General features: G+C 41.4%; 1 protein-coding gene across 2 annotated transcripts in view; it reads right to left on the minus strand.

Moving 5' to 3' along the window:
- Nucleotides 1-4,835: 4,835 nt before the first annotated feature.
- Nucleotides 4,836-26,406, minus strand: part of SLC7A11 (solute carrier family 7 member 11) — a 58,105-nt gene continuing 36,534 nt past the window's right edge. Inside the window, exons 7-12 of one of the 2 annotated variants that reach the window (XM_009978301.2) lie at nt 16,839-16,962; nt 15,555-15,658; nt 14,959-15,055; nt 11,827-11,976; nt 9,961-10,138; nt 4,836-4,903 (exon numbers count right to left, since the gene is read on the minus strand). In XM_009978301.2, the coding sequence (XP_009976603.1) occupies nt 4,836-4,903; nt 9,961-10,138; nt 11,827-11,976; nt 14,959-15,055; nt 15,555-15,658; nt 16,839-16,962 (721 nt within the window). Of the gene's footprint in view, nt 4,904-9,956; nt 10,139-11,826; nt 11,977-14,958; nt 15,056-15,554; nt 15,659-16,838; nt 16,963-26,406 lie in introns of both variants that reach the window. The other variant, XM_086611282.1, reaches the window with a different exon arrangement.

Here is a 26,406-nt window from a genome sequence, read left to right on the forward strand (position 1 = left end):
TTTTCATCTTGTTTCGTCAACACAATTAGCTACCTACCTTGTGGATATAGATAACTTCTATCTTTTTCTTCAGAATAATACTTGGAAAATATTCTTAAATTGAAAGCTGATTTTCTTCTGAAAATCAGGAAGCAGGAGCATGTACATTCAGCCTAAAAGTTTTATTTATACATTCACAGACAAGGCAGATGAACTTCTTTGCAAAGTTTTTTGGTTTGGTTTTAATCCGAATTGGAAAATCCGGAAAATGCAGCATGTTCTAGTCAAAAGAAATATCTATTGCAATTTGAATTGAAAATAAGTAATTCTTAGGGGGTAATTTTGATCCTCAGTACCAATCACTTTAGAACATAAGGGCTTTTAGTAATTTCATTATACTGGCTTCAGTAACTTACGGTTCATTTCACTCCTGCTCAGCTGTCTAACATGTTAAGCATGTCTGAACTGGTCACCCCATCTCCTCCTTCAAGAAAAATAAGGCTATGAGCAATTCCAGAGATCAGTTCATCTCACCTGCCTTAAATACCTGCCTTAGCATGGTATGCATCACACCTTGGGGCAGCTTAGTTTTCTCAGGCTTGTCTTTCTCTGAGCCAGCTTGGCCCTTAGTTTATGATGTCAATCAAATGCATATTTAAATCAAATCAGATTAAATGCCTTTGTTACTGTACACTAGCATTAAAAGACAACTTTTGAAACACACAAGTGAGAGAAAAATAAGCAACAATTTCGTATAAAGTGAAAAATGTAACAAAAATTTCAAAACATGGCATAAGAGTTATGACAGTTGCTTCATTTTGGATAGCTTTTCTAAAAGTATTTAGAAGTTTTCTCATAAAAATATAGCTTGGACACACATTATGGCAGTATATACACAAATGAATATATAAACACACTCCTATGAGATATTTCAATGTTTGGCTGCTGAAGCCACAGCTCTGAGCTCTCTCCACTGCGCAGAGGCTCCAGTGCCAGCTCCTAAAACACGGTGACGGATGGCGCAGTATTTTAAGGCAGACCAAAATCAATGCAGGTTAACTTAAAACCCTCCATGGCACAGTGCTGCAGCCTGGGAGCTGATTGACAAGGCGAGGAGCTGGGGACAGGCATCACGTTAAAGCATCTCTGCTCCTCAGCCACAGCTGGAGGCTGCAGTGTCCCTAGAAAAAGGTGCTGCCCATCGGCGGCGTCAGCACTACTGCTTCGCAAACACCACGCCGTCGTGATAAAAAGCATCCCTAAAACTTTGCAGCTGCCTGTCACGTCGAAGACTTTGGTGCATTTTATCTTGTACCAAAATGTCCATGTACAACAGTGCAAAAAGGGCACAATATCTACGAAAAGCTCTACAGGGCGGATCTGGGAGCATTTCACACGACATACACATCTCAGATTTTATCAGACCACAGGCAACTCGTTTAAAAAAAAAAAAAGATTCTCTTTCACTTGCTTTGATTCCTGTGTAAAAGGAGATTAGCCAGTGGAAGAGAAATGAAATGTAAAAATCCTAGGTCCAGACAAGGAATGTATTGCTGATGTAGGGAAGGAAGAGGAGACCCTCTGGCTCCCATCCGATAGCCCCTTGATATCCATGGCAGACTCCTGGGCTGGGAGGGGATGGCAGGGACGGACCTGCAGCACGTGGCACCAGAGAAAAGGTCGGCCATGCCGTGCCCACGCAGAGCTGAGAGCAGGCTTCAGAAATCAAACCATGCCCCTCTGATAAAATGATGCCTTAGGCCACATAGCTGTCGAGATCACGAAGTGCAAAGATAAGTCAGCATCTTCGGAGGCTTCAAATGCCAAACTGGTTCTCTAAGAGGTGGTGTACTGAATCTCGACAGTATTTGCTACTCACGTAAAATGTTCATTTCTGTTGCCTTCTGCCTAGACCCCAGAAGAGCAACAAGTTCAAAGAAGAAAAACAGCAGCACTCATCTAAACAAAAAGAAAGAAATGTTTTGACAGAGTCCAGCTGATAAAAAGGTGCAAAGGGCAAGAAAAAAAAAAGAAAGAAAAAAAATCAAGGAAAATTAAGACTTAAGTTCTCCACAGAAGTAGTCTCATTGAACTGACCACCTCAGGCCCTAATAAGAAAAATTTATATATATAGTTTATCTTTTATTCTAGAAGAATTTCCTTTATGACTCTGAAGACAACACTTTTTAAAAGGTCTTAAAAAAATAACGATTTTTTTTTTTAAAAAAATTGTAACCTGCTTTTCCTCCGTTTGTGAGGACATGCCTTACTTCCAGGTGTAATAAAAGTCCTTAATACTGACTTTCATAACACAGTGGAAACCCAGCTACAATATTTTGTACTGTGATTGTACATGCTAAAGAAACTAAACCTGAAATTAGAATTCCTGTGCATTTTCAACAAAATAGTTTTTTATTTTGCAGGTAATCTATTTTTTCTTCCTAAAATGTAAAACTTCACAATCATTGAGTCATAGGATTTCCCTTGGGACAAATTAACCCCTTACATGAAGTAAACCTAGTAAAATGTGGCCATTGAATTAAGCTTCAGAAACATTTCTAAACTTTAAAGTCCACGGCAGGAAAATAAAGCAACAGTCAGTTATATTTACAGAGCCCGTTTATTTCTACAGGTTAACACTGCGTACATTTAAACTTTCAAGTAACATGGCATGATAGGAGTGAAGAGGTGGAATGAAACAGTCGGTGCTGAAAACCTGGCATCCACACTACCAATGTTCAGGAGGTTTTGCTTTGGATTAGCTCTGGTGGGATCCCATGTGCTCAGCATCCATTAGCGAGGAGTGTGTCAGGTGTGCTCCCGGAGGGCACCAGGCAGTTTATTTTTGTCGGAGAGAAACGCAGTTTGGGTACTCTGAAGATGCTCCACGATGACACAGGCCAAACCCTGGTGAACTAGGATGGCAGGAGATGGCCTCAAAAGCAGAATTTTGACCCCAACGTAAATACTAATGAAACACATGCACTGTCAACATAAAGATCTCTCTCAAAACGTTCACCTAAAAAAGTTTCAAATAACACTTCAAGTTACTGTAAACAGAAAACATTTAAACAAAAAATTGTTTGCAAGGTGTTTTCTGTTTCTTAAATTACTGCTCTTCTACATAATCAGTTACTCCTATTTCCCTACTTCTACGAAATTCCACCATAGAAATACAAGGAGGAAAAACATGTATAAATTTAAGACATTTTACTGTACACCCTTAAAACAGTAAGTGTTCTGGATCTATACAACACATACACAATACACAGTCTCCCTTTACTGTAGTGGTCTGGCTACTAGTTGTGCTTTTCTCCCAATTTAGGAAGTTTAATGTTGCTTAGTTCCATAAAAGTTTTCATGAAACATATGACTTGCTGATAGCAAACAGCTCAAAAAGTAGTGCATTCAACATTTAAGCATTATATTCTTAACAGAGAGATAACAAACCTTAATCTTAAGGTTGAGTAGTCTTCAATTAACAATATAAAACTGAATTTCTAAGCATTAAAAAATTTCTTTATCTACAAGAATCTTAAAAAATAAGGCAAAACTTCAGATCATATTTGAGCCAAATCTCATTGCCTCCAGCATCATTCTGAAGACGAATTTCATTTAATTTTATCAGTTTTGATGGTCTTTCTCTGTTTCTGCTGAGATAAAACCAGGAAGACAACACTGGCAGAGCACCTGGTTCCTTGGTGTTTCAAAGCCCAGTTAATTGGAGTGTGCTTGAACGAAAAGCCCACAGATTAGGCACATATCCTACTCAAATCAACAAATCTCTTGTAGCTTGCCTTATACCTTATTCATAAAAAGGTATTGCATTTATTGCTGTGTCTATACAGTATTCCCACCAGTGACTATTATTCATTTCTGCCCACTGACAATGATATAAAACTTTAAAATCAGGTTTGCCTGACTGGTAACTGCAGGTCCATATGCTTCTATATAGAAAATATTCATAGAATCATAGAATGGTTTGGGTTGGAAGGGACCTCAAAGATCATCTAGTTCCAACCCCCCTGCCATGGGCAGGGAAACATGCAGCAACAGAGGTCACATTCAAATGTTTTCACTCATTTGGAGGTGATTACTTAGCTGCTGTATTTCCTACACATACGTACACAAAAAAAAAACAAAACAAAAAAACACTGGAAAAAACAGTAATCGCTTCTAGACTGGTAGAAACTTTAACGTGTATAAAATTACTGCCCCCAGGCTAGGAATCTTCCTGCCCCGCTGACAGAAGTGTTAATTCTCAGAAGATGTTCCTATGGGCTATAGTATAACAGCTCTGGAAGGAAGAAACCTTGAACTTGCCACCACAAAGGTGTGGAAACTGCTGTGCTTCTGCATCGGTGTGCCAGTGCTCCCAGCGAGCCAAAGGAAGTCAAATCCATCTGCCAAACGGAGTGACGGAAAGAACATTCATAAGTGAAACTCAGCAGCTTTATCTCACCCTTCCTCTGGTGACAGTCTGGTTCTTCAGAGACAGCAAGCAGGATACGTTCTTCACAGTACACCCAACTATTACTTACACGTTGCTTAAACCTATTTTCAGCGACGATTCAATCAAAATCCTAGCCTGATGAACCTACGATTTGTTAAAATATGACACTGGAACAAAAGAAATAGTGAAGAGATGAGTCCCCTCATAGCACAAGTTCTTGCTTTTTACATTAAAAAAAATTTTGTAACATCATAAAATACAGTTCTGGTAAGTGACTCGCTCGGTATCCATCTCAGCTGTGACTTGTTCCTCCAGTTTGCAGTACATTAGGTAGGGGGAGAAAGCTCCCTACCCTCTTCCTCAGGTTGAAATGAAACACCAAGCCAAAAGCTGTGCACGAAGATCATGATTTCTGGTCTTCCTCTGGTGGGACAACTTCCAAGAGGATTTGCAACGTTAAGGTTACCCTGTCTGCAAAGGTAAAAGAAAAAAATGTGGGAAATTTTGGTGGGGAGAGGGAAGGCAGAAGCAGCCAGGAAAATTATCTTAGCTGCTATACAGCCTACTTGCACATACGGTTCACAGCTGTCATGTACACCAGGTGCATGTATCATTTAAATGTCTGATTCGATTTTTTTTTCTTTTAAACTATGTTTTCTTTGCCTCTGATCCAAGGCTATACGTAGACAATAACAGTGGAAGGGTATGGAGGTATAAACCTGTTCAATAAAGGTCTGCATGCATTTTAAGGCACAACTACTCTGCACAACTGCTTAGTTTTAACAAAGTTGCAAGCTGAAATAAAAGTCTGAAAGAGTTCAAACGAGTTAATTCAGCTGTGCCAGGACCTGCCTAAGCAAAAAAGAAAAAAAGATTAAAATGAAAGGAAACTGATTACAAAGCTTCACAGGTCTAAGAACGTCACACATCCAAAGCAACTTCACGTTGTCTTTATGTCACTCTCGACGTTTATTTCCTTCTGACAGTTTTGCTGGTTTTCTTTTTACAGTACTGATTCATAAATGGCACAGTTAATTTACATAGAGAATAGCAGAAGAGCATTCTCTTACCACTCCTTTCTCACTTATTTTTTTTTTCACCCATTTTAAACAAGCAGGAGTTGTAGTAAGAGAAAGTTCTGATTTTCCTTGTCTAGCACGGTGTGTCGGCGTTTACACCAGGAGGTGTAAAGCGAGGAGGGTAAAACAGTGCAACTCACAGAGGATATGAACCGAAACTGCTTTCCTGCTCTCCTGTCTAAGGCAGGCTCTGCTGTCTTTTGCTCTTCTCTCTGGAGGTCACTGGTTCAGTGCAAAGCCAGGTTGCCCTTAGACTGTAAACTGATGGGGTCAGAGAGGCTGGGAGTCAACAGGGACTGCTTTTTCCTCCCATCTCCCTCCCCTACCCACAGCGGGGACTTCAGAACGGGGCTGAACATGGCCGGGGTGAAGGGCAGGAGGAAAGTCAGCAGCAGGAAAGCCAGCAGGGCTTTGCCCCTGCCATCCCACTCCTTCCAGGTTTGAGGTTGAGCAAAGGAAGAAGAAGAAAAACAGACTTTCTGTCAAGCTGAGCTATGGTGTAGCAGCTCTCGGAAAAGGGCACAGCAGCAGGGGGAAAGCCTGAGCATCTCGAGAGCCGGCTGTGATTTTAATACCCTGTTCGACAAGAGCCACTTGCAGCAAGCCCTTGCCCTCGCTGAGGCAGGAGACAGCTGCCACTCTTCCATTTCCACAGGGTAGTTTTGCTCTGTTCTGACATGAAGCCATGGAAGAGTAATCAGACAAGTTGGGGGAGCTAGGGTGCTTGCTTGGGTTTTTGGTTGCAATATACTCAGGATAAGACAGTATAAGGAGTATTTTCCCCCCAAAAATACGTTCCAATCTGTCTCAGATCAGTATCTCTGTATCGTCTGCCTTGAGCAGTACCTGGAGTGACAGGACTAGCTTCATGTTTGTAACAAGACAACTTAATGTACCATGACAGTAAAGATGACTTCCCCCCACCCCCAAACCGGAAAAAATTTAAACCTTAATTTTCCCTTTCAAGAGGAGAATTCACTGTAAACAGGTCCCAGTGGACAACTTTTATAAAAAACTGAGACCTGGTATCTATATAAGCACCACATAAAGCTCAGGTGAGGAAAGCAAGCAGTAATCTACTGCATACATATAAGACCGGACATGAAATCTGCAACAGGAAAATGCTGAGATGATTTCCTGCAGATCCCAACATCACAAACTCAACAAAAAGAAGCAAACTGAGCGTATAACACTCTGTCCTGAGTGAGCAAGTGTCATCCTGGGGTGTTTGTAAATAACCCTAGAAGAGACATTTTGTTATATAAGCAGATCTCTTTTCCAGCATGGGCTCAGGCTACAAGGAAAGCAGGATTCAACTGTTAAGCTCCTTTCAATTCAAGCTACTGTAAAGAAATAGATGTTTTGAATATGAGCCTAAGGTTGGGTTTTCGACTGAGGAAGCCCAAATGGAAGCGTTGATCTGCTTCGTAGGATTTGCTGGGCTTGACTTTTTTCATTTTCACATTAGATCTACAAAAAGCAAGAAAGCGGAGGTCAAATGAAGTCTGTGCTAGCTGAAAATGATTTGTCCCAGCACATCTGGTGCTACAGCAAAATTTCTTTGAAAAAGGAGAGAATAAAATGTTATTCTCGCTGCAAAATATCACCAGGCCCTATTAACCCCACAAACTGTGAAGTTACCTTTTGTTCAATGCAGCACCTTGGTAAGGAGAATGGGCAATGTAAATGCCATTAAGCAGAGTCAAAACATACAAAACAAAGACGTTCAGCCTTGGAGAGGATTTCTTGGGTAATCCATTTGAGGGCTCTGCTACCGGAACCAATCTGAAACCCCTTTCATAAACGTAGTTGTCTTCAGGCTGGGTCTTTTATCCCACTACTCATTCTGGCTGTTCAACATCCCTCTCCTCTGATCCTTACAACACCTATTCTGAACATCCAGTCTAATTTTATATGGGGCTGTTCTGTACTCGTGTGCTTTTGCACCAGTGCTGCCCTTTACTCAAGTAGCACGTGTTCCACGTAGGGTTTACGAGCAGAAGGCATCTCTCATCTCCAAAGCACGCCTGAGGAGCTGAACAAGCCAAGTTCCCCAAGAAGGTGACTTTGCAAATGGGTAACGAGAGCCCCACACCGCTCTGTTCTCGCGCTGGGCTGCACAGAGGAAGAAGCAGCCTGGGAAGAGTCTTGTTAGCACGACACAATGTTCAGACTAACAGGTTTGATTCCCCTGTGGTACTCCACGAAATGCTTTGCTGAAGTCTAAGCAGATTGGATCTATCACGTTCTCCTTTGTCTAGAAAAATCAGTTATCTCCTCAAAGAACATTGCCCAGTTAATCTGGCAAAAATCTTAAATGACAGTCACCTTTTCTCATGTTGTCCATTTACCTCGTGTCTGGAATCACTCTTTCATGCCTATGAACACCTAATGCATATTGTTTCAAGGTTAGAATGTAAAGCTTGCAGCTGTCCAATGAATTTTCTTTTCTGTATCTCACAGAGGTACCTTAAGTGAATTTATCCTCAATCAACGCCTTTGAAAAATGCTCTCAGGTTATACAACGGAGCTCCCTTAACACTCACAAAATAATGCCAGCTTAATGACTCCACACAGAAGGTTTATTGCTTCTTCTGAGGGGGAGAAAAAAAAGAAATCATCTTTTTATTTAACAAGTAAATCTCCACTCTGCTCCACCCCAAAACTGTCAGCATCAGTTTTCCATCATTACTGTTGCTATTTTGGGAATAGCAATTACAAAGCAAACAAGCTGTTTCACCCAGTGACTGGGGTTTCCTGCTGTCCCCTCTGCGCCAGTACACTGTGTCCATCGTAGGTATTACATAGGCACCAGGCTTTCCTTCTAGGAGGAGAAATTTTGTGTTATCTAAACAGCTAGAAGATTCACCTTCATTGTCACAGCTGGCAGAAAAAGCTTCACATCTACCCAGTCTACCTTAAAGAGAATATTTTTTCTCTCACCCAAGTAATGTGGTTCAACACTGGCATCCTGTGGCCAGAGATTCAAGTAACTGAATTCCAAAACCTCTGAGACCTCACAGAAAATGCCAAAACTCTCCTGAGTTTGATAACGGAAAATTTCCTAGTCCCTAAATGTCAAGGCTGATAAATTATAAACAGATGGAAAACCAACTATTTAATAGAATGTCTTTTTGCATACAACTGTTTTCATTTGCACTGGAGCTTTCTACCCATTCCCAGGACATTGCAAGTAATTTATAACTTTATGGATATAAAATTAAGCAGACCAGAGTGTCCTAGCCTCAAGATAATATCCTTTTCTGTAAATACTTTCTGCCCTGTTGTCCATGGACTTCCCAGCATGAATTGAGAGGGAAATTCATAGATTCTACAACAGACATAACTATATAATCTGTATTTATATAGAGAAAATACATATGAAAAGCTGTAGTATAATAGCATACATATAAAAGCCCTATTCTTTGGTTGTGAGCAGCTCATTTTAAATCATCCCTTAAGACGAAAGCACAGAAGACAATATGTATTTTTGACTCAGCACCTACACAAATAGGCTATTTTTAGCTGAAAAAATTTAATGGGTTGCGTTTTTCTTTTGAAGCAGATTTTCTTTCAGTTTTGTTTAATAAATTATCCATAATTCCTCCAATATTTTGCCTACATTATTGTTTCATGTTATGAAAATTACCTCCATTTTGGAAACCTCCTATCATACTCAGTAACAAAAAAGAGAAGAATGGGGAGCTGCAATAAATGTTACTGACTTCTAATTTAAATGCTCCAAATAACCCTTCTCCAATACATCAGAACTTCCACAAATGGTTTCAAAAACTTTCAGAAATGGTATAAAAATGATTCTCAGTGTATTTCAGGTGTGAAATACTACAGCTAAGTCCTTCGGAAGTCATCTTTCATGAAGCACAGAAACAATTTCCACAGAGGTGTGTCAGGCACGGTATATTTTGCTATCATTTTGTTGGGAGCAACCACTAAGGACTGTATCCCCATACCATGCCCGATGGAGCCTGTCCCATTCCGAATACTCCAGAGATGTGTGGCCTCAGCAGGGACCACTGAGCCCATCCTGTCATCACAACTGTGATGTTTAAGCTGCCAAACCGATTCTCCTAGGAGTGAAATACTTTCTCTACTAGTGTGGGCCAAGGGCCAGGGTAGGGAGATGGGTGATTTAAAAGGAATCAGATGTTTGTAGGGGAGAGAGGGGAGAAGCGGGCAGGGGGAGAAGTATCCAGTCATTTAAAGTCAATCACCAGCTGAAGACAGGCTTACTGTAAACATAACTCGTTAACTAGCGGACATTGATTGTAACCAGCAGAGCAATGCTGTAGCATGTGCCGAAAAGAAACGTGCATTGTCATCTCCAGTTCAGAGCAGCTGAGAGGATCGATCAGCAGGGTTTCACAACATGGAGAGCCCTGAGAAATTCCCAGAGTCAGCACCAAGGAGGAGAGTCCCACCGGGACTTACCTAGGAGCTTTCTGAACCACTTTGGCTTATTGTCCCATACAATAAAGAGGTAGTAGGCGGGAACTCCAGTCAGGGTTATTGCAAATCCAATCCCCGTGTTCACTGGATCAGAGTAAAGTGACAGTGCAACCATGAAGAGGCAGGTGAAGGAAAACAACGCGGGAATAAATAGAGGCACCTGAAACATAACCACACAAAGAAACATTACTTTACATTGACCTTGCTATTGAATGACTATAGTGCTTAATGTTCCGTGAAATGTAAATTGGACAAAACCCAGCAGTACAGGATAGTTCTGGAGAAATATGAGTATCTAGAACACGCAAAGTGTCAGTGGCTGCAGAAACCAAGCTATGCAGCGAGCACCAAAGTCGTTTAATTACACACTAAAACACCACAGTGTTTTACGTCCTTTCAAACATAAAGGCCGTAAATAAGTTACATTGCGAAAGTCCTTTCTCTAATCCCCCAGTAGATAAGTAAGCAGCACCAACTGCAGTAAAGATTTCCTCTTTGATAATTACCTATTAGAAAACATTTTAAAACACGACCAGGAGCTCAACTCACCTTTTAAAACTATTAAGAACATATTGATTTTCTTCCTAAGGTAAAAATCAAAATCCGGCAGGAAGAGAGCAAATTAAAGACCAATTTATCTGGTGATAAAGATATTTGATAGCATTATGCAACTGATAGCTACTGAAAAAGCACTTTCTGACTGTATGACTGATAGCATTATCAGTGTCACTGTTGAAAGTACAAAAAAAATAACAATATCAAACTAATTCTTTCAATTTTTAAGAATGCCACTACAATCATTACATTAGCACTTCTCTGAAGGAAACGCCTACAGGCACGGCTTGCGAGATGTTTGCTGTAACGCAGAGCAGAGAATTCCTTGGAGATTATTCTCTTCCTTTCATGCCTTGAAGCATTACTGTTCCTCTTTTGTGCACTCTCAAAGCACTTTTTTTTTTTAATCAAAGCAAAACAGGTTGTGCTGTTGACCTTCTTATTTACAGATATACCTACGAGAATGCAACAGTGCACATTCTTAGTTTTTCACAAAATAAGCTTCTTGGCAATATACAAATAGGGATAGATCCCTCTTTTTTTTTCTCCTTCATGATGGACCTTATCTTTCTGGCTACACAATAGGACAACTTACTTTGTAAGATGTTACTTAAAATAAGCAAGAAGAGTGGCAGAACCGAGGCCAAAACAACTACTGTTCAATGGGTGAGACTACTAGCGTTTTCTTTTTGGGTTCACTATAACTGTGCCTGCAGATCCCTTACAAATCCCAAATAATGGCACTACTAACTTATTTGCACATCAAATCAGTATATTCAGTATCGGATAGGCAATGAAATAAATGTTTAACATTAATGCTTAAACCTGACATCAATTCCGGTAGCAAAATCATTCAGGCTTTTATCAAAGAAGACAACAAATAGAGGAGTGGCTGAAAATCAGGTTGGCACATGTAACCCCAATATTTGCAGTTCGAACCCTATGCGACTACACAGGACCAGAGGTATTTTCACACAGCTTGCATCACACTGCCTCGACGCGACAGACTGGCAAAACCGAGCAAACACCTTCACTTTGGCACAGCAGCTGCAGCCGCTGCCCTCCAGGCACCAGGGAATGGGGCAAGAATTATCTTTATCCCCACAGCTGGGATAGTGCTGGGGAGCTTGCAGGAAAACACTTGGAGACCTTTCAATGCAAAAGACTATTTTCTGTTAACTCTGTTTTTCTGCCTGTTAGCTTTCTGCCTCAGAAAATGCTCCTTTACTGCCTGACTGCATGAGAGATAGGAGGGAGAAGGATTCATGTAAAACAGTAGAGAGCGGAGGTTACCTTGAAAGGACGAGGCATATCAGGACGTTTATATCTGAGATAAATCAACCCAGCAACTACTAGTCCAATAAAAAGCCACCTGGCAAAACTGAGGAAATTCAGGAGGCTGTAGAGATCCCCGTTGAATAACATTATCATTGTGAGAGGATGCTGCAAAAGAAATTCAGAGCGTAAGAGGGGTTTAGTGGATTGATCTCTATTATTTTACAGCAGCAATGACAGATTTTCCCACGAGGACAAGGCACAGCCTTGTGCAGAAACACTTGAGGGCTACAGCCTTTGGTTCTGCCTTTCTCATGCCAATCAGGTGGGTGATCGATACCCAGCTGTCCCCTGAGATCATGTTTGATCAATATATATCTGTCCTGGGAGGCCACACGTGATCCAACACACATCTGTCCTCTGTGACCCAGACAAATACATGGGCACACAGCCCACCATGTCACCAAAATGCTTGAGCATCCTGGGCTCCCTTCTTATGGGACCTGAGAAATATATTAGCCCACTGCAGATTTACTTGCTCATCATGGGTGCAAACGATAAGAGCAGGTAAATTTTGGTCACATCTGATCATATGAAGTGGATGCTTCTAGGTGTTTTGTGGAAGAAAAAAGTCTTATGGTCCCCCAGACTACAACGGGGAACCCCAGCAACAAGGACATGGTAAGGGCTAGCTGCACACCACGGGGTGCCAGTTGGGCACACCGGGTTGCCACCATCTTGGATACGCAGGCTGCCTTTCAGGTTTGCAGGGTGTAGACTTGTTGCGCATTGGAAATGCAAAAGTTTCTGAGCAGAAAGAAGCATTTAGCTGTCACTCAGGCAGCTACTGAACAGCAAGGAGAGGGGACACTAGAATAAACAACGTTTCCTCATTAAAAAGCTGTTCTGAGGTACAAGGTCTCTGTGATGCAGGCAAAAGCTTATGTATAAACTAGTGCTGTGTCTTGGGTTAGATGATTAGCATAGGCTACAGGGATCTATTTCAGGGTAATCTCTGGACAAAAGCAGAACATTCATAGCTTGGATCAAGGCTGCACTTTCGATATGAGACACCCTACACCTACAATGACACAGTCCCTGCATTCAGGGATGAAGTCAAATTCACCATAGCCCTTATTGTTCAGCAAGGGGGAAGAGCCTGGCAGCGATGGCCTCTCTAGGTTTAGAACCAGGCAACAGATGACATCAACTGCAGATGCAGTAAAACACTGGGCTAAATCTTTAAATCACTAAGTAAGGGAAACTAACTGGTATTAGTTATCTAGATTCACAGCCTCTCTCAGTTTTTTTTTTTTTTAAAAAAAAAAAAAAAAAAGCAATGAAGACAGCATGGATTTGAACCAGAAGGATCAATATTTCAAATATGGGTCTCTGGCTTCCAACCTCTCATGACTTGCAAAGTGCTTGGCTCTTTACACATAGATATTCAGCAAACTCCTTCTCTGTAAAGGTCAAAGGAAATTTTATCACTGCATTATATTAGGCAAGATTTCTTCTATATAGACTCAGCCCCTAAAAGTTTAAAATCTCCGTTATAAGCACGATAAAGCAAGAAAGGGCCATGGACAGTGAAGGAGAGCTATCAAGAAAAAAAATAATGTAGGACTACAATCCAATATCATGATTTCTTGGAGCTGCTACACACACATCTATCAAATACCAGGACATATATACATAAACAGATCTCTTAATTCCTAAAAAATTTTTTATATTTAACAAGCCTCCAACGCTGAACATGCTCATTTTCACTTCAAGAACTCTTTCCTTTCTTACGGTGTGTAGAACTTGGCAGGAGAAATAAAATAGGAAGATGCTAAAATGCAGACTATCGATGCAGAATGTATCTTGCAACTACACTAGTTGCAATAAGATAAGAAAAAAATTACAATCTCTGAAGGAAAGCCATCTTCATAAGAGAATCTGACTTTTTTCAAAGGAAATCAATGCACTGGTGTAACAGGACCAGATGCAATAGCAGAAAATGTCTTTTAGAAAAAAATAACGTATTCATACACTCCGTGCATTTCATTCCAGAGAAAACAGTCAACGCAATTTACCTGAAAGGTATGACTACTTCAGCCCAATGAAATAAAATGCAAAGTAAATGCTTATGTAAAATGAATTCCATTAAAACTTTTCACCATGATCACATTGCCTAATTTTCGAAATTTGGAAGCCTACAGATGTATGTGCACATGTAAAATTCAATGCTGCAGCTGGCACTTCAGAAGTGACCTTATAGGCATCTATAGCAAAAACTGATTTAAATTCCAGTACAAGCATCTGATCTTACTAGCGTACGCTCACAGATGCACGTACATCATCTGCTGTGGCTAGAACTCCCTACAGATGCAGAGGTCTGTCCAGATACATCAGAGTCATTGGTCCCAAAAGAGGGGCTGAACACCCACGGTTATGAACACTGCAAGTTAAGTGGAAATCTTCTTGGCACTATGCAAACCGAGGTTTGAGGTCAGTATTTTGACATTTTGTCCTGACGTTTTACCGTACAAATTCATCTGCAGCGCAAACACATGTCCAATGTTTAGCTCTGCTGCTATTTTAGAAGTCAGTAATAGGATTTCCACTACAATACTGGTGTTTTTCCTTTGACAATTCACAGACTATTGCCCAGACACACATTCTCTCATTTTTTAATCACTGCTACACTGCACTGCTGAGGGTTCCCCTTCCATTATCTTAGTGCATAATTGTTTGCATTTTTCACTATAAGGTGGTATAATGAGTCTTTAGGGCGCTCCCAGATGCTGGTGTTTAGCTGCACTTTCAGTTAAATGAGTCCCTTTTTTGTTTGTTTGTTTAACTGGAATTTGTTTCTCTGAAAGGGAACTAGCTCATCACTAGCAGGTCCTTAGAAATAAAGGGCCATAAGACATGAATTAGGCTGCAGCGATAGGCAGTCAAGTGCTACCGACAAGACAGCAAGAAGATGATGGAATAAGAACAACTCCCAAATCTCATTCCTCTCTTTACTGTCCTCTGCCTTGCCCAAAGCCCACGTACACATTAATAAATGAGACTCAAGCAGTGCCCAAATTCTGCTCGAATCCTCCAGAGCAAGCCTGTAATATGAATTCTTGTGCAGGAACATTTGTTTGTATGATTTACCAAAACAATGACAGCTGGCAGAGGAGTGTGCTTGCGGACATGAATCATGGAGAGAATTTCCGGAAGGTGACCCTCGCGGGATGCAACGAAGAACATCCTGGTGGGAAATAAATGCGGACAGACTTTAAATGTGCTCATTACTGCGACTAGGCAAAGCGGCTTCATGAAAGTCACGGAGCACAGCGGCACTTCTTAGGCTTGTTTGAGGTATTCTGAATGAAAAGACTAGCAGGAGAAGCCCATACGCAGAAATCAAAGTCATCTCTGAAGGCGTTCCCTCTTTCTCTTACACTAGGCTTAGTGTTCGGAATTAGTTGATATTTTCTCTCCAATTGCCCTCCTTTGCATGAAACAAAGCAGCCGTTAATTAAGTGCTAGGCTCAGAGGGATCCATTTCCAAACCGTTAACAGGGTTTTAAGAAGAAGACACTAAATTCAACACGAGCTAAGTGAGAAAAAGCCCCACACCTAGTAAAAATTAAAGTCATTTTTCATTTCCTGCTACAGGAACGAATCTTACTCTTCCTTCTCCTTGCTTCCTTACTTTCAGTGTATATCCCATGCCCTTCACTCCCAGGAATATTAGCAATGCTCACCTGGATACTGCAAAAACGCCGCCATTCATAGATCCAAAGCAGGAGAGAGCAACAAATACTGGTACAGCTAAAGAAAAGTCTCCCATTAGTCGTTCGGCAAAGGTCTGTTAGAGGAGAGAGAAACATACAGTGACTTTTCATAAAACATGAAAGCAATTTCACTTTATTAACAAATTATTAATCAGTATGGTAAGCTTTATTTATACCTCTTTTGTACATCCCTCACTGAAAGTTGTGCTGTGCCTTTGTTACCTTTTATTTTGTGTCACCGAGGCTACTCCAGATGAGGTCCCCCACCTTTGTTCCTGACTGCGTGTGGAAGATTGTCAGTTGAGGCAATGCTGTGTAGGTGGAATCAGGCCCTGATTTCTCTCTGTTCAGACTATTATGACTCCAAAAGAGAAGACTCAGTCTGAATGACTCGAGGTCTGATCTGCATACCTAGTATTTTTTTACAACGGCCTTCATTTTACTTAGCTGATGCTACCCAGTGGTATAGTCCACCCATTCACACTTTATTGTTCTAGGTTACCAGAAGAGTCTTAATTGGAGTTTTGGGCACCACAGGAGACATACACAATTTTCTTCAGGTTTGTAAAATGTTTCGTTTCTAAATCTCCCATGAGCTACAGAATTTGGTCATCTTTTAAATGCCACGTCAATTGAAATAGCCACAGGCAGTGTCACTACTGGAAAGTAAATAGAAATTTTTATTTCCTCATTGCGAGTCAGATACCATAAATACAAAAATCAGTGTCATTGTCACCATTCAGCAAGAACAATCAAAGCAGTATTTCCAAGCCAGGCTGCCTTGCAACTCCTTCCCAGATGAACTCCAGTATTCACAGTAACCCATTTCCTAAGTGCTCGGGACGCACATTGTGCAGACACAGCGTTACTGCTTCTTGCTACAAAAAAAATAGTTCAGAATTCCCACTTCCACAAATATCTGTGTTTCCTGCTTCCCAGGAGTTTGGCCTACAATTTAGCAAAGAATCATGAATTGGCTATAAAATTAATGTCCTATTGACTTTGTTATATCAGGTCAATAAATACGATCTAACATTACATTACAAATGCTATCGATGGCTTTAAGTGCAATCCCACTCATCAGTCAAAAATCAGACTAAGTTCACCAGGATGCTAACACATGGTGTGAAAGAGGAGCCATAGAAAAGCCTGATTGGATGTGTCCCCCCGATTTTTTTCCCCTGGAAATAAGAATATATCAACAAACACAACTGCAGCAGGGATATAGCTTTGTATTTTTCTTCTGTAACTTACCACTGCTACAGCTTTTGAAAGCAGCAATTCCCCAGCACTGATTGTAGTGAAATAAGCCACGTTTGTTAACACATAGCCAACTGTGACGATAATCATTGAAATGCATATTGCGAGGGGTATGTTTCTGAAATACACAAGGTAGCTCATTATTTTGCAATCTGGTTTCTATTCCCTGAACATGAAACAAATAACATGAGAAGAAGCCACTAATGATGGTGAATGCACATTTGGTGATCCCGAAAAATCATAATTAGAAACTACCAGTAAAAAAAAAAAAAGTAACACATCTAAACAGAACCATCTAGATAAAGCAAATAGGTTTATAATGAAGAGGTGAGAAACCATTTGAGGGAGGAGTCCTTTGGGGATGCCGAGAGGTTGTGGTGCCCATGCTTCCCATACAAGAGTTATGGCCCATTTCAGCTGTCTATCCATATTGACTTTCAAGCTGAGTCCAATAGGAAGGTGGCAGGTATCAGTGTTTGAACCGGCAGTAAGGCAGATGACAGATGCAGGAGATCCAGCTCTATCAGGAAAGCAATCATAGCGGCATCTCCAACATACCTACTGGCACTCAATGACTGCTCATCTGGAGGTGGTTGGACATCTCTCCCTGGATGCCAAAACATCTACCATGTGAAACTCTGCCCCTTCCTCCCCTGTGCAATTCTTCCCTTGCACACTTTATTGTGTCCCAATTATCTCTCACTGTTCAGGGATATACGAGAGCAGAATACAACACAGAAACAGCACAAATTTGTACTGTTAGCACAGCGCAAGTAGTACGGGACAGTACAAAAGCCCTGTCATCTTAACTAAAAGACAGAACAATAACACACAAATAAATAATAATGTCAAACTTTCATATAGCATGTCCTCCCAGTCTGTAAAGCAGAAAAGCAGAATTATTTCTATTTTAAAGAAAAGGAACAGAGGCACAGTGAATTCACCTGAAGCCAAGATGCTGGCAAATGTTTGAGTTAGGAACAAAATGCAGATGCTTCAAAAGTGTTACTTCTAGTCTCTTTCCACTTGATATCATTGCTTGATGTCATTGATATCTGCACCGCACCAAAAAGAGACTCAGATCTGAAACCAGTGTTTGGTCTTTTAATTTCAAGGCTGAGAGTCGAGGTTGGAAAGATGCGATATGTGTGCTCCCTCTGAGGAGAGCTGAGAGCTCCTGCCTCATGGACAGTTACCCTCCAGCTATCTATATTAAGGTTGCTTTTGAAGAGATGGAGAAGTTGCCATACTTAGAGAACTTTGCCGTGAATGTCGCCCCATCAGGTGGGAGAAAGGAGAGACAGAACAAGGAATTCTGATGTCCCTGAAGAGATCGCAAGCACACTCCTAAAAGACTATTGCAATTACCTCAAAGGAAAAGGTGTTTTGAAAACCAACACAAAGATCCATTATTTTCTGATATTTCTCTCAAAGAAACACAGCTGGGTCAGAATTTAAGGATCCTCTTTCTAACCAGTCCTTATTTCTCAAAGAAATCCTTGCCATCGATATGCCTGTCTAGAGCTGAAAAGAAGCTCTAAACTGAGACTAAATAAATAAATACAGCTGGACAGCATTGCTGTTGCGCATCTTGCCCACCTTAGAAACCACGGTGTCAAGCACTGTCATTATCCCAGGCACACAGGTAGGTAAGAGAACGATGCTGTATTGCAGCATCACATCTGGGCAGACGTGATGATACTGCATTAACCCACTGCTACCTCACACACACCGTCCCAGGTGAAGAAGCTGGAAGGAGGGGAGCCAAGTCAGCTTGTAAGATGTTCTTCTTGATGGAGAAGGCAATGGCAAGGACCAGAGAAAAGAGCTCAGAATATAAGTGTCATATTGCTGGAAAAACCACAACATCACTAACTCAAGAAATAACTGCGTAACTGGGTGTTGCCATATTGCTGGGAAAACCACAACGTTACTGACTCAAGAAATACCACAGAACTGAGTGTTGATAATATGTCTGTGCAAAAAAGTGACATTTTGTAAGTCAGTTGCCAGTTATTTTGCAACTGTTTTGATTAAGCTTCTTATCCGACCTGGGCGTAAATTGAATTCAGCGCATTCAGCATCTGATTCAAGGTAGGGATATATGGTTTCAAAGCTTCTCAGAACAGAGATTTTAATTATATCTTCTGCATCACAGATGAATGCTTCAACCACCAAGCTACTGGATAAATCTGCACTTACTCCAACCTCAAAAAAAAAAAATGTTTCCAGCCAAAGATAGCAAATTTGTACTATTTTCAAAAGTACTGTTTGAATAACTGAAACCACATCGTTTAACTATCTTTGCCCATTATAACTCTTATCAAACACCTGCTTGCTATGTTCACTTCTAATTTAAATCCCAGTCTAATTCCCTCTGAAACAAAATGGCAGTTCAAAACTAAAGGAGGAAAAAAAAAATATAATTCATGCTTCCAGACATGACTGTTTTCTTAGCACTGCAGGTCCTGCCTTGTTGTGCTGAAGAGCACTAAGCCCCTTGGACAGTAATATCAACAATAACAACAAAAAAAAACACTCAGGAGAAGAATAAAACCCAAAAAACAAGACAGAACTAGTCAGCAAGCACTATTCATTAAAAAGCCCGCAGATCATAACTCACGCCTGGAGCAGCACAAGGGATGCTGTGACTTCTAAGCTCCCGAGTCCTCATCTTCTGAGCAAAACGAGCGCTCAGGCTGCACCTCATTTGGTCTCCGGGCAGGAGCAGGCCTTTGGAGGGCTGCCGTATGTTCGCACACAGCCCCTCTGAGTGCTGCTGATCAGCCACTGCTCGCAGCGACAGATTTAGACAAAAATGAAAGGCCAATTTCAAGATTTCAGAGACGAGTAATAGAGCACGGTTCGTTTCTCACTGACACCTCTGTTCAGAATTACACTTGGTCCTCGAATCATCTGAAAGCACAGACAGACAGGTACAAACCATATGTAAAACCACCAAGTGAGAGCTTTAATCCAATTTTAGAGGCAGTTCCCAATTTGCAACAGGATTCCATTATCTAACTCTTTGCTATGAGCTACAGTCACTGCGCTGGAATAAAGACTGTTATGCCGTTACCAATAAAGATAACCTCCTTTCCTTGGAGGATCACCGTACCAATTTTCTTGTATTCTAGATATTCCCCTAGACTTCTAAATCTTCTCTCCAAATCAGGAAAAATTGTACCTAAGTTCTATTCTCCTTTAAACTACCTCTATCAATGCAGATTTCACCTTTTTGCTTCTGCATCCTGTGAATCAAATACAACATAAGGTGTCAGCACATCGATAAGCCATGTTTCTGATATAATTCAGATTTACAAATGCCAGCCAGCCAGCTGAGAGTTTTGGACTAGAGTCAGAAAACTCCAGAAAAAAATATTTTTCACTTTAAGATTTTGACTCATTGAAGCTAAAACTTCTGATGGGAAACTTGACCATTTCAGTATGATACTTCTTAGGAAAAAATTCTTAGAACCAAGACAGAAATCTCATCCAACCGGCAAAGACCTCAGAATAGCCAGTGGCTTAAAAACCATAGAATTGTGCATGCTCAGATACAGGACACTGCAGTGTTTTATTTACATAAAGCAGGCTCAGGACTTGAACTTGCATTGAAGTGGCTACTGGTTACTGTAGGGAAGTGCCTTTCTTTTGCATTTCATCTCAGAATGAAATCTCAACAAATTTCAAAATCAAGAAAAATGCTTTTCAAATGAGCTGTTTTTCTGAGCACACCTTGAGGTGCTGACATTAGCCCCAAACCTATACAACGATTTGGAAGTGTCTCGTGCATTACTGCCTAGATGATATTTAAGCAGGCTGCACCGCAAGTAGAAGAGGAATCTACTGCCAGGAAAGTCTTTTGCACTATTCATCTCTTCTCACAGAACTCTGAGGAAAATTAGTATCAAAAGGGGAAAAAAAAAGGTATCTGAGGAAACTTGAATCAGGAAAATATTGACAATATAACTAAAAAGTCTTTATAAAATAAGAAGGGAGACAATTAGGGTACCTTCTAAGCATCTGAATGTTGATTAAAATTGAACTGAATCTCCACACATTTTAAGATTTACCCATCCCTAGCTACTATTCAAAGCCAAATCTTCCCCTTCTGCCCTATATACAAAGCAATTGTCATGAAGAACGACAACAGCTTGAACAAAGAGCACATCTACCTTGTGCTTCCCAAAAGGAGAGTCACCAAAGAGTCTACTATCATGGAGAAATTCAGCATTAGGAATACAGTTAGTCCCTCCTGTGGCTAAACAAGGCTGAAATGTATTGCCAAGCTATGCTGTATATGGCTTGGAAGAAAATTTCCTCCTTCTAGAGCCTGTAAAGGGCCCCAGGGCCAGGGCACAGGGTTCAGTTAATCAGGATATCCACTGGGTTTTGGTTTTGACCTTGGGTGTTGCAGAATCATAGATCTTCTGAATCAGCTCTGGTACTGCTCTACCTCCTACAAATAATTTTTGAGAGAAAACACAAAGAACAGATCAAATAAGGGGTGGGAGGGGAAGAATAAAAGGGCTGAAAAGAAAGAAAGCCAGAGCAAGAACCTGAGGATAAGAACAACAATTTCAATAAATCAGCCAAGAAACATTCCCAGAAGCCTACAGCTCATATCCCAGCTTAATGGCAACTTTTATAACAACAAACAGTGAGCGATAAGAGCTGTGACCAGGGCGGGCTGTTCTCTCTGTCAAACGACAAGCACACAGCTGAGCTCACAAGTGTGAAACACAGTGTCGTCACATCCTCTGCTGTTTAGAGGCAGTGCCAAAATCATTTCCTTCTGTGCCTTTCAAATCCAGGTCTTACAAATGCTCAGTTTGAGTCGGCTGTCGTGGAAAAAGCTGCGTCAATGGGACCCAGTAGGAAAACTTAAACAAGAAGGTCTAAACAAATCAATTAATTACTGGTAAAGTTAAATGAGATTAACCACGTCTTTATTGTGCTACAGAAATTGTGAAAGATACTTTCTGTAACACATAAATTTAAAAAAAACCCCACAAAACCAAAAACAACAACAACAAAAAAAACACAGAAAAAAGGAGAGTAGAAAAGTCCTAATTCCTTTACACGAATTCCAGGCAAAGATTTGCTTGGTTTTCATGAGCATGAGCCTGTACATGCTACATTTCTTGAGTTGAAAATTTACCACCGCAGGAGTTTGAAGATCCTTTTCAAAAATTCCCTGGTGCAATAATTTATTCACCATTCGCAATCTGTTAAGCAATTTTCCAAGTGAACCGTTTCCAGATTTTGGCACTCTTAAAAAATCTAATCATTCGTTGCACTGTCCATAGGGCCAAAGCTTGGCAGAAGAAGTCACAAGCACGAATTTATCCAAATAACCTGACACTGGAAAAAATAACCAAATAAAATACAGAGAGCAGCAAGAGAGCCCCGGTAATTTAATATTCCCAGGACTTCCGTGCAAGACCAGAAGACATATAGGCTTGGCTAAGTGCCGCTTTCCAGAGCCCGATCTGTATCTCTTGCCATTCCCAGGTGGTCATTCTGTGAGCTGCAGCAATCCCGAGCCCTAAACAGGAAAGCAGTATGTTTTATTTTAAACTCTACTCCTCTCTGGTGCATGTTTTTCATGCAAAAAGCAGCCTACAAGGCAGCCTGTTACACTGAAGGGATCAAATGGTTCTCACCATGTCAACATGCGAAAAAACTACAATCTCACCCATCTGTTGGGAGAAAAAGAGGATGCAAAACTTAAAAGGAGGCCACCTGCCAGGGCAGAATCAAAGCCAGGAACAGAGAGGCAAAAGGGTTGGGAATCATCACAGCACACCTCAAATCCACATATTTGTAAATACTAATACGGATCTCAGCAACAACTGACTGTAGCAACGAGCTATTATTATTTTGTTTATTGTAGTAAAAGTTCTCCTCAACAGATCACCACTTCTCCCCCTTCACTGCCTCCCAGTATGTTCCAGACTGGAGCTTGCTGTCTATGGGCTTGCAGCTTAGACACTATTAAATTACGTGAGTTCCCTTCATCTTCTTATGATTGCGATTTTCCGGGGAGAAATGAAAAAAAGAAAAAAAGAAAGACTAGCTATTAAGCTGCGCTCTCATTTACACCACCACACACTCCACAGATGTTACTGCTGGGGCGAGTATGGAAGGGCTCCCTTCTCTGTTTTGATGCATTGGTTCTGTACTTCTGACCTCTGCAGAGACACTGGGGTAATAGAGTGAAGAATCAGGCCACGGTTTGTATTTAAAAACCTTCTTGCTTTCTAGCACTTAGCAAGAGAAGAAAAAGGCTTCTGCTGTGCCTAATCACTTGCTTTCTTCCCAGTGTTTGACTTCACTAGTTTGGATTATAATTGCTTAAATGTCATAAAAGGGGTCTTTTGTGACCAACTGACTTTAAATGGTCAAACCACACTGTAAGTGTGCTGGGATAGGCAGAAGATTTTATTAACTTCTCAAATGTTTCCAATATCCTTTCCAGCAGACTTTCCTAAAAACTGAATTAGCATAAATACTCTCTTGGCTATAACTTAAGACCTAGAAAGGTACCAATCGCACAGGGTGACATTGTTCTCCACAACATCTCCTTCTGGGCAAACTCTCCCAGCTGAAGTATCAAGCAGAAGCAGATCTGTCAACAGCCCTTGAGAGGCTGAAGATAATTGTCATGATCACAAGGCAATTTCCTTTATTTTAATAGAGGTTTAAACCTGGCTGTGGTCACATTGTGTACCAACTCCGACTGGCAAGCCAGATCTCACCAGAGTGCCATATTCATTTACATCATGGCCCAAGTCCTAACTTGTCAAGCCAATGCCTTTTATGAAACACCTTTCTTTGAAGAGCAGAATGGATTCCTCTGAAACTTGGATTACCAGCTAGAGAGACCTCTCATGTTCGAGCAGGATCCTGAATCTTTTCGAATGGAGTGGATAGCATTCCTGGCATTCCCAAAGAATACTAAGCCAACACAGCAGATATTAAAAATGACAGCTAAATCCCCAAAGGACTTTCAAGGTCACAACATTAAATATTAGTCACGCTGCCTCTGCTGAGCCATGTACAGTTCTTGTACAGCAAGTGTGTGAGCACTTCTAGGAATCAAAAAGCAAACGCAGAGGTAGTACACAGTGCTGCTGGAACAATACAAAAGGCAAGTAAAACAGGGGCTTAATTTTGTAAGAAAAGAAGTGGAACACAGACCGGAAACTTAAGATATAAATCATCCCTGTGACTTCTCAGTCAACTCTCTGATAAACCATTTCCACACGTCCATCAAGCGCCAGTATTCAACATCTTCACATTAACTCATTTGCAAACTTATTGTACAAAGTTTATTACTGTTTCCAAGAGATATGTGAATAATCAGACCTGGCTTTTATTTTGTGCTTTAACTTGACCCCAAGTCACAGCCCTCCCAAGGACCTAAAGGTCCCAGGGACCTAAGCTGGCTTTTCTTTCCCATGGTAATAGTCAGGCCTAGCCACCCCTGTATGGAGCCTGGGAACTCAGCCGTGCTTATTATCAGGGAGTCTTGGAAGCTTAACTGGAGAAGAGTCAGGTGCCTGGAAACATGGGCAGCAGCTGAGCAGCATCTCCAGCAAAGCATCTGCATTTAGCATTTCAAAACCTGAAATGACAGTGAAGATGCTCAGATGAAGATGCTCATTTACCCAAAGTATTGCAAAAAGGCGTGGTTTAGGTTGGACCTGTAATCAAAATTATGTCTGCCACTGACTTTCACAAAAGCTTGCCTTTTGAAAAGCAGATAGTCTAAGTTCAGAGGATTGAAATACAAATATATCATCCCTACTGGGTTTGATGAATGACTTCCATGCTTCTACCTAACACCAGCATTTTGACATCCTCCCTTTATTTCATTTGTGGGAAACTTTCATGTACTCTGGGAAGTTTGTGACCATTTCCACCAGAGATGCAAAACCTCAGGTTTGACTTTTATCGCTCAGCTCCCGCTCAACCAGGAGATGAAGAGAGCCCCTCTGCTCTTTCACAAGCTCCAGCACTTTATTTTCTCCTGAAGCCTATTTGCTGGAAGTGCTTACAGCACTGCCAGTAGCATAGATTATGGTGAGAAGCAATAGTAAATCACTGGGCTTGCTTGGAGGCAAGGAAGCCATAACCACAAAAATGACACAGGGTTGTAAAAACAAAACACCTGCCTGCACCAAGCTCATGTACGGAAACGAAGGGCAGTGGGGCAAAGGCGCAATTCGAAGCCCTTCCTCCACGCTGCCTTGCCTAGCGCGGGATCACGGGTCTAACTTCCTCCGAACTGCTCCGTACAGACACATACCCCGCTGCCAGACTTAAAATAAAAGTAAAAAGAAGGGTGCGATGTAATTGTGTATTAAAAGTAGTTTTATTTGTTACTAGAGGCTCTCCTGAGAATTAGAAATTATTAATTCCCTGAACACTTGATCTATGAACAGGGTCTACTCTCCCCAGGCAGAATCCCTTTCCATTGGAAAGACAGATGCTCCTGAAGTTCCCTGCTAACTTCCAAGCAGGCAGAGCTGACATCCTGCACGGCCGCTTTCCCATGAAGCTCAAAGACAGCAGTCGGCAGAGCACTGGCAGTAGCTGGGGGGAATATTGAGCTGTATAAACACGGGAACCTGAGGTGGGAAATGAGCGGATCAGCCCTCATCGCTGAGAAACCGAAGCCAGCAGACAGCAGCTACCACATCACAATAATGCCACGACAGATTACGGTGATTACAAAAGGAATCCCACTGAAAATCCTGCTGCCTGCCTCAGCACCCTTCCCGAAGCACCGCAGGTGCCCGAGCGCTTGCAGGCAGCAGGGTTGAGGTGGACGCGGAGCCCTGCCTTGATCTGTACGTATTTCCATCGTCTATACCGAGGACATATGTTTCTGATTTACGGCGTGGCAAATGGCAAAGAGACACTTTGAGTAACGCCGGGCAGCAGGCTGGTGAGGCTGCTATCATTCCCCAAACGAGCCGCTCAAGTTCAGAGCCTGGGAACAAGCAGCCTGAATACAAAACACCTCGCTCCGCTCCGGCGGAGGGTACAGGAAGGAATGCCACCCCCTCGGCCCTGCAGCTGAACTTTTCAGGAAGCATTGCTGGTAGCATATTAATGACTCCTTAGGGTAACGAGGGAAGACAAACGCGTAGGTGCATAGAGGGATGGAGGGAGGAGCGTGTGTCTGTGTGTGTGTGTGCATAAAAGGAGTCAGATTTTTCATACTTGTTAAATTCCTTGACATTTAATTTTGAGCAGGAGAGCTTCCACAATGCCAAGGATCATAAAGGAACAATTTGCTGCTGTATGTTACCATTGATATTTCAGCATGAATGAAAATTGCACCGTTTGGTGATGAAAAGAGCAGCTACTTGTAATAGGGAGCACCATGGAAACTGAAATATCGTTTACCAAGAAAAGCTCTTCTTCTGAAGGAATTCAAAACGGGAAAAATGGTAACTGCAGGTGCCTGGAAGCATTAGCATTTTAAAAGATATAAAAGGTTTAAATGAAATTAAAAAGACATGTCTTAACAATACTGCACTGCCAT

Source organism: Tauraco erythrolophus, chromosome 5 (genome assembly GCF_009769465.1).
Source record: "Tauraco erythrolophus isolate bTauEry1 chromosome 5, bTauEry1.pri, whole genome shotgun sequence".
In the NCBI taxonomy this organism is placed as follows: domain Eukaryota; kingdom Metazoa; phylum Chordata; class Aves; order Musophagiformes; family Musophagidae; genus Tauraco; species Tauraco erythrolophus.